This window comes from Plasmodium reichenowi, chromosome 10, assembly GCF_001601855.1.
Source record: "Plasmodium reichenowi strain SY57 chromosome 10, whole genome shotgun sequence".
Classification (NCBI taxonomy): Eukaryota; Apicomplexa; class Aconoidasida; order Haemosporida; family Plasmodiidae; genus Plasmodium; species Plasmodium reichenowi.
Window position 1 is genome coordinate 778875 of NC_033655.1, and position 10295 is coordinate 789169.

At 17.3% G+C, this 10295-nt stretch overlaps 2 protein-coding genes across 2 annotated transcripts; both read right to left on the reverse strand.

Annotated features, from left to right (window-relative positions):
- Nucleotides 1–724: 724 nt before the first annotated feature.
- PRSY57_1020500 (hypothetical protein) lies at nucleotides 725–5965 on the reverse strand (the record flags this gene model as incomplete). The annotated part of the gene is made up of 1 exon (XM_012907794.2): nucleotides 725–5965. The coding sequence occupies one exon, from the start codon at nucleotides 5963–5965 to the stop codon at nucleotides 725–727; it is 5241 nt and encodes a 1746-aa protein (XP_012763248.2).
- A 1414-nt stretch (nucleotides 5966–7379) lies between these two features.
- Nucleotides 7380–9494, reverse strand: PRSY57_1020600 (hypothetical protein; the record flags this gene model as incomplete). The annotated part of the gene is made up of 1 exon (XM_012907795.2): nucleotides 7380–9494. One exon carries the CDS (start codon nucleotides 9492–9494, stop codon nucleotides 7380–7382), a length of 2115 nt encoding a protein of 704 aa, XP_012763249.2.
- Nucleotides 9495–10295: the final 801 nt, after the last annotated feature.

Below are 10295 nucleotides of genomic sequence, written 5' to 3' on the forward strand. Positions count from 1 at the left end.
AAAAAAAAAAAAAAAAAAAAAAAAAAAAATTATAATCACGTATACATCATTTTTAAAATACAATTCTTTTATATATATTTATTTTGTATGTTTACTTATATTATATCGTCGAAATAATTTTAATTAAAAATAAAATAAAAAAAAATAATAAAAAATAATAAAAAATAAAAAAAAATACAAAAATACATCCATATTATAATATTATTTTAAGTTAATGGGTTAAAAAGTTTTTAAAAAGGAACATGAAAAAAAGGATATATACATATATATATAATATAATATAATATAATATAATAAGAACACATATGCGTTATATATATAAAAGTACAAAAATTAAAAATTCCTTTGTGTATTTATTCATAATTAAAAAAAATAATAAAGTGGAAATATACAATAACCATGGGCTAAATATATGTAATATATATATATATATATATATATATATATATATATATATATTTATATTTATATAATAAGTACACATATTAGTTATTTATATATATAAAAGTACAAAAATTAAACATTCCTTTGTGTATTTATTCATAATTAAAGAATTAATTAAAAAAAAATAATAAAGTGGAAATATATAATAAGCATAGGGCTAAATATATATATATATATATATATATATATATTTATATTTATATATACTTTATAATGTGACATATATATAAAATGAATTAATAAATAATTCCGTTTTTCATACTCCTATTTAAATTAATTTTTATGTTTTGTGTAATCTATACTGAATCAATAAATTTTTAAAATATTGTGAATTATTTTGATGCAACAAATCTGAGAGAATCGTATGAAAATTAAATGTGCTTGAATTTTCTATGTTTTCAAATAATAATAAGAAATGTTTAACACTATCAATATTTAATAAATCATTGATAGAAATATTTTCTTCAATATTATAAATTTTTTTTTGTAAAAAGAAATAATGTTTACTTATTTTGATAATTGCATTAGTAAAAACGTTTAGAAAAGAATTTGCTTCTAATGGATCATTTTTCATGAATAAGTTCATTTCTCCAATATAGACTTGTATTTTCTCTTCTGTATATTCATTAAGAATTATATTACTGATTTCATTTTCTTCTTTTTTTTGTCTTAGTGTTAATATAAGTGGATTATATAAAAAGAATGTTTTCAAAAGTACTTTAATAATTTGTAGAAAAAAGTAGAAATGGGATGAATTGAAAGTTAAAAAAGTAACAGATTCAGATGAATCTACAAGAAAGTTCAAGCATTTTTTGGTAATATCACAATCATAACTATTTAATAAATATTCTATAGTAGAAAGAAGAGAATTTAAAAGAACCGTTTTTTCATCATTATATATATATTGAAAAAACATTTTATGTTCTTGATTATTTTTATATTCATTTGGTACAACAAATATATTTTTACATATTTTTAAATAATTTAAAATATAATTTTTATTTTTATATAACATATCATAATACAAACTATAATCATCTTCTTTCATACATATTTCTGAATTTAATTCTGAATTTACTTTTTTTATATGTTCATATTCTTCTCGAAAATAATGAAAATGTTTTTCTAAAAATACGGAAAAAATTTTAAAAAACCATTGTATAATTAATTGACTGATTAATTTATTATTTATTAAATATTTTAATTTTTCACTTAAACAAACATAAACTAATAATATATTATTATTAATATAATCATATGGAATATATTCTAAACTATTACATAATATATTATTAAATATATTTGTTAAATCATTATATAGGAAGAAATAACTTTCTTTTATAAACTTTTTAATAACATTACATATATTTTCATGTAATAATCTTATTGTATAATAATTCCATTTTTTCCCTTCTGTACAAACATTATTTTTCATATATAACAATTCAGTAGAACCACACATATTCTTCATATTATCATTATAATTCATACTAAGCATATTATTCATATTATTCACATCTTTCATATTTTTCATATGTTCCATATTATCAATACTATTTTTCTTTTTGTTCCTATTGTACATACACACAACATCTTTTTCCTGACCAGTCAGGTGAAAATAATTAACTTCCACACACATTTTTGGATATTTTTCAAAAGAATAATTAGTTCTTATCATATCATTAAATAATGAATATATCAACAGAACATTTTCGAAAAGGTTTATAAATAGATGTAAAAATTCATTATCATTTATTAATGCATTATTATCATTCATTAAATTATAATACATATTTTCATCTCCAAAATTGGCATGTGTTCCTATTTTATTATTACTACTACCATTACTATTATTATTACTATTATTATTATTACTACTACTACTCATATGATCATTAGTGTTATTATTTGCTGCTTGACTTAATGTGCTTTTTTGTAATTTGATCTTCATACTTATATCGATTTTTTCATACCCAAATAAGGAAAAACACGTGTGCAGAATTTTGTATGAATCAAATAATGAATGTACCATGTCTTCTTTGTTATGAATTGAATCAAAGGTTGCTACTTGTAACATTGTATCATTTGCTTGGTGTACATAGAAAAGGTCATACAACTTTTGAAATGTATTTATATTTTTATAAAAATGTGTTAAAAATTCATAGGTATCTTCTAAAACTAATTTAATATATGGAACCTTCTGATTTATATTCTCTACTTTTAAAACAGATATAAGTGTTAAAAGGAATATACTAAATTCTTTATTATATTTAAAGATATTTGTGGATTTTTTATAATCTAAAAATGTTTTCAAAATGTTTTGTATAATATCATTTGATAAGAAGCTTTCTAAGTTCATTATTATGGATGTAAAAATTGCTAGATAATTTTTTTTTAATTCAAAAGATATGTCTTCTGTACTTTCAATTATTGTTTTCATTAAATTATCCATAATAAAATATGCATAATCTTTATTATAATTTAAAATATAAGTACATTCAGAAATATGTTGTAATCTTTTGATTTCAAAAAGAAGAAAATTTGTTGATAGTTTACTAAATCCCATAAAATCTTTTTGTAATATTATTTTAAAGAAATTTAATAAATTATTAATACATTTATTATTAATTTCGTAATAAGGTGAACCTTTATATTTTTCTATACATTTTATAATAAATATTTCTAATTCAATATTTTCCTTTTCCCTTTTTAACATATCTACATTATAGGTATTACTACACACATTTGAAACACTACCACAATTATTATTATTATTATTATTATTATTATTATTATTATTATTATTATTATCAATATTAATGTTATGTTTATTTTCAAGTTCAATGCTATTGTTATTCATTTGTATTATTTTTTCTTCTAGATTATTTTTTATATTAATTTTATTTTGAATATAGGCTTCTTTAAGCTCTTTCTCTCTTTCACCTGTACAATTCATCTGATACGAAAAAATATTTTCATTAATTTGGTTATTTCCATTCGTAACAATATTTTTTAATTCTTTCAATGTATTTATAAAGAATGATAATAATTGAAAATATGCTCTTAATAAAACATATATAAAATAATCTTGTACCTTTAATGTTTCATTACATAAATTATTTATAGTAATAATAGTATCATAATATTTGAAGAATTCATCAAACACATCAATCATTATATGATATATTTCATGATTATATCCTAATAATACTTTAATAAAATTAAATATTTTTTGTTTTAAAATATTTTCATTATCATCATATTCATTTATATTATTTGTATCATTTTCTTCATATTCTTCTTTCATATATTTATAATAAATATGAAACCATTCTTCGTTATATTCACTTATATAATTATTAATAAATTCAATCATTAATTTTTTATTCATAGAAGAATTTGTACATGATAATATTGATTCTGATTGTTTTCCATCTTTGGAAATTTTTAAAAAATTTTGTTCATTCGCGTTATTTTTAGAAACACCAAAACGGTTATCATTAATATTATTATTATTTGTATTATTATTATTTGTATTATTATTATTTGTATTATTATTATTTGTATTATTATTATTTGTATTATTATTATTTGTATTATTATTATTTGCATTATTATTTGTATTAATATTTGCATTATTATTTATATTATTATCCATGTTATGGTCATATATGGGTATTTTTATAAATCTTATAAACATCAAAATAAACAATTTTTTTAAATCATCACATGATATTATTAATTGATTATTATTATAATCCTTTTCATTATTTTCATTCAACAAATTTTCTCTATCAATTTTATATATGTTATATATTTTACTTTCTTCTATATTATATTTATTATTTATATAAATTAAATCTTTATTATTATCGAATATGTTTTTACAAATGGTTAATATATTAATTAATATTTTCATATTAGGATGATATATATTTTTAAATATATGAATTATATATATATGTAGACATTTTAATTTATTTTCTTTTTTATGTAAATAATTTGATATAGGTATACAAGATAAGTTCATAATCATTTTTACATATATCTTTTGAAAATTATAATGTTCTATATTATAGAAATTTAAATTTATATTAAAATATGTGTCTAAAAATAACATAAATTCATCTTCATTTAATTGAACAAATGTTTTATTATTAATTTTACATATATATTCAATAATATTTAAAAATATAATTAATAATATTTCTTCTACATCTACATCTTCTAGAAAATTATGTAACACATGTGTTATACTTGAGTCGTTTAATTGGTTCGATGATATATAATTTTTATAGAATATTTCGAAATGGTTCAGTGGCATATTATCATAAAGTAAATTATTATTTGAATTTAATTCATTTACTTCAGATTCGTCTTTTTTAAAACATAAAATTAAAATATTGAGCAAAAATTTTATAGGTGAATTGGATTCATTAAAAAATATATGTGCTGGAAAAAAAAAGGATAATTCTTTTATTCCTTCAATTAATAAAGAAAATTCGTTTTTTTTGTTATAACATAAACAATAATAAAAAACAAGAGAAATTAAATGAAATATTATATTTATATCTGTAATTATAATTGTACGAAATACATTTAATTGTTGTTTATTTAACATATTTGAATAATTCTCATTACTTATATTATAAAAAATTTCTTTTAAAAAGTTTATACTAATTTGTAAAACACAATTAAAATAATAATTCTCATCATTTATATTATTATTGAAACGATTTATATGGATATTATTATTATTATTATTATTATTATTATTATTATTGTTGTTGTTGTTGTTATGGATACCACTCTTTTCATCTTTTAAACTTTTATTTTTTAAACCGCCTGACATAATAAACATATTATTAGTCTGATTAATAACTACATTATTTTCTTCAGATTTATATAATATTATTCTATTTATATATTCACAAACAAAAAAAAGAAGAAAATTTAATAGATATCGGAAATATATAGGTTCATTATACAAACATATAATACTTAATATTTGGGATATTTTATTTCTTGTAGAATTCATATATGTACTTATCATATACATATCATTCTTGTTAAAATAGGAATTCATTAAACATGTTTGTTCATTTAGAAACTCATTAATTAACTTTGTTTTCAACATCTCATTCGATTTTACTTTTAAATTTAATATATCATTATCCAAAATATGATTATAATTTATTGGTAATGAAAATAAAATATTTATAAAACTATTTCTTATATTTATTTTCTCTTCATTTGAATATATATTATAATATTTTTCAATTAATTTATTCATATAACAAAATGAGAGAAATAATAAATGATCTTTATACATAACCATGTTATTATCATTATTAATTATATTCGAATATACAAGATTAAACACACCATAATATTCACATATATCTACATTTTTACATTCATTCAAATATTTTACGCTCCCCTGATCATTCTTTAAAGACCTCAAAAATATCTCACAAAGCTCTTTACTTTTAATCATTAAATTCTCTGATTTTTCTTCCATCGTCTCAATAATTATAATAAACAAATTCGTAAGTACATATATATTATATAACACAAAAATTTTATATCATACCACAAAAATGAAATGAAATGAGAGGAAATATATATATATATATATATATGTATATATTTATTATATTTTAATGTTCATATGTTTTATATTAAAATATTAAAAATACAAAATAACATATATAAATATTTACATCGTCCTTTTTTTTATTTTTAATACAAATTTATAGTAATTCAAAAATATCCAAATGTAAAAAATTTATGCGTTCATAAATAAAATAAATATATAAAAAAAATATATTATATATATATAATATATATATATATATATATATATATTAATATATATTATAATATTTGTATAATTTAAATCATAAAAATAAAATATATAAAAATAAATACATCTTGTATTACAAATATATATTATAGAATTTATAATTATATATATAAAAAAGAAATAAAAAGAAAAGAAAAAAAAAAAAACAGGACTATTTCTTATTATTATATTTATACTTAAAATTTTTTTTTTTTTATAATTTCAGTTTGAATAAATTATAAATGAAAATATTAAAAATATAAAATTCGTATTTTTTTTCTTTTGTAATATATATATATATATATATATATATATATAAAGAATATGTATTATTTTTATTATAATACTATATATATATAATATATATATATATATATATATATATAATTATTATATTTTATATCTTATTATTTTTTTTAAAAAAATATATAAAAAATTATAAATATTATATATATATATATATATATATATATACATACATATAATATTTAATATATAATTTTTTAATGCATTCAATAATATTCAATATTTTTATAATATAATTATATATATATATTTAATATTTATTTATTTTGTTTTATTTTTTCTATTATATATTATAGATTTCACTTTATACATTTTTTTATTTTATTGTCCTAAAATTGTTTTCTTTTTAATGATTTTATTTTATTATGTATACAAGGGTTATATATATGTATTTTATTATATTATATTTTATAAAGTGTTATATAATTATTTTTTATATAATACGCTTCACAACTCACAACGGTTTATTTATTTTTTTTTGGTTTCCCTATATATATTATAAAAAGTTATAAATGTATTATATTTTTATAAAGATATTATTTTATATTTAAATGTAGAGCAAAGATTAATTTTATTTATTAAAAAAAAAAAAAAAAAAAAAAATAAGTTTAACAAAAAGGGCATATTTAATTATATTTTGTAAAGATTTGAAAAAATAAGAAATAAAAAGAAGATTCCAATAATTTCATTTCACATAAAAAAGATGGATATAAAATAATTAATGAATGTAAATATATATATATATATATATATATATATGTTATGTATACCTAATTTAATATATTTATATTATTTTAACGCGATTATTCATAAGCTGCTTTTTCTTTTCTCTTGCTATTCTTTTAGCCTTTTCCAAAGGCGTTTCTTCAACAACATTATTGTTATTATTATCATTATTATTATTATCATTATTATTATTATCATTATTATTATTATTATTATTATTATCATCATTATTATTATTATTGTTTTTGTTTTTGTTGTTGTTTTTATTATTATTGTTGTATACATGCTGTTCTTTTGATAAGGGTATAATATGATCCTTCGTCTTCGCATTATAACTTTTTTCAGGTACTGTCGTTGTGTGACGGTGAGGTGGTTGGATACCTTTGGATTCCATATTATTAACATTTATACTAAAGAAATCTTCATTATATATATCATTCGTAAATATATTTGTGTGTTCGTCAGCATTATTTTGATCATATGTAAAATGATGGAAATCATTGTCGTTCGTATTGATTTTTTGTTCCTCTTTAATTATTGTAAAGTTTTCCTTTGAAAAATCAGTATTGTAAAATTTTTTAAAATTAAATATATTAATATTGTCATTCATTATATGATTTTTAAACGCTTCATCACACACAGAATATGTTGTTTTATATTTATATAATAAATAGGAACGATAATGTTCATAACATTCTTTTTTGTGAGTCAACTTTTGTACCTTATCCAAAACATCGTGCATATTATATTTCCTTCGTATTGTTTTATATATATCTGTCAAATTAATATTCATATCTTCATCTGTTAAAAATATATTATGTATAGAAAAATATAATTTTGTAAAAACTTCATTAATTAAATCCATAAACGAGTTAAAGTTCATTCTTAAATCTTTACGTCTATGTGCCCTTATTTTATGAACTATGATACAATATTTATCAAATAATTTATTTAAATATAAATTCAAACTTTCTTTTTCTATTATTAAATTATTATCTTGTATTTTATTTATGTAATAATCCATATTTTCATTTATTCTTAAAGATGAACCATCTTGATTCGGATAACTATTTGTTTGTTCATTTATTTTTCCTCCAGAATTTATAGATATCTCTTTTATATAATTACAACAAATACCTTTATTATATAAAAGTATTAATTTTCTTTTCATTTCACTTAATAAATTTTTTTTTTTAATTATTGGTATTGTCATATTTTTCTCGATATTCATAATATGATTATTTTTAAAATATTCTACATCATCACTTATAACTAAATATTCTTTAAATATAATTTTCCCAAACAATTTTTCTTTAATTATACTTTTATATTCATTTTCTAAATTACTAAAAACTTTATTCATCGCATTACTATATTGTTTTTCATTATAGTCAATTTTTCTTTTCTTCTTTTTCAAATTCATATATATATATAATTCCCATAACTCATCTTTTTCTGGCATTATCTGCTTCATTTTATTCTTCTCTTCTCTTACATATTTTTGTAATTCATCTTCTTCGTCTATGTTTACGTTTACATCTACGTCTTCTTGAGATTGATCATTTAAAATATCATCATTATACATATTGTTATATGAATCATTAAAAAGCTTATCATCTGAATTATCATATATATTATCATTATAATTATCATCACCATAAGCATAACCATTGTCATTTCTTTTTTTCTTTTTATTGTTCTTTTCTTTCTCTCCTTCTTTTTCATAACTTGATCTTGAAAAATGATCATTACTATTCATTTCTTCTTGACTTTTCCTTCTCTTTTTTTTTATATACGTATTAAGTCTATTTAAAGAAACATCATTAAATAAATTTTTCAATTGAAATGCCACGCTTTTTTTTTTCTTCTTCTTTCCCTCTAATTCAACTGCGCTTCCTTCATCAGGTCCAATATAATTCTCCTCATTGTTTACATCCATCTCTTGTACATTCTCGAAATGTTCCCTTGATAATTTCATATTTGAAAAAGGGTTATTGTCATAATTGTGAAATGGTTTTTTTTTTTCCATACCATAATCCTTCTCTTTTTCTTTTTCTTTTTCTTTCCTTTCATTGTTCATAAAACCAAAATTAGAATGATTTTTATCGCTCTTTTGTGTATCATCAACTTCTTCATTTATTACATCATCCTCATCGCTAAAATTTAAACTCATCTTTTAACATATGATATGTGATATTATTTAATAACAACAAGGTATCTTTTGAATATATATATTGTATTATATTATATATTATATAATATATTATATATTATATATTATATTATATTTTATATTTTATATTTATTTTTTTTTATTTTTAAAATAGCTAGCTGGCTCACCATTCTAATGGGAAAAAAAAAAAAAATAAAATAAAATAAATAAATAAATTAATAAATAAATGAATAAATAAATGAATAAAAATAATATAATATAATATAATATAATATAATATAATATAATGAATGATATATTATAGTAAGGATAAAAGAATATGATGTATTTATTTAGATATGACTAAATTAAATTATATATACAAATTTATATTAATATTATATTTGTTATGATTTATGTTTATTATTTTTTTCACACACTAAACATTTCAAATGTTAGAATTTATATATTTTCAAAAATTGTATTTGTATGCCCTAACCATAACTACACACATTGCTCAAAATTGTTTTTTTTCGAGGAAATATAAAAAAAGGTATAAATGTAAATATAATAAATAAAAATATATATAAATAAATAAATAATATATATATATATATATATATATGTGTATGTTTTTCTATTTTTATTTTTGTTGTTTTCCTTTTCGGTGATGCCATATTTGTCTCCTCAAGTTAAAAATGATTAACTTTATAAAAATAAAATTACATTAAAATTTTTTTTTCCAAGTTTGGAAAAAGTCTTTACTTAATGTTTATCATATATATACGATAAAACAAAAAAAAAAAAAAAAAAAAAAAAAAA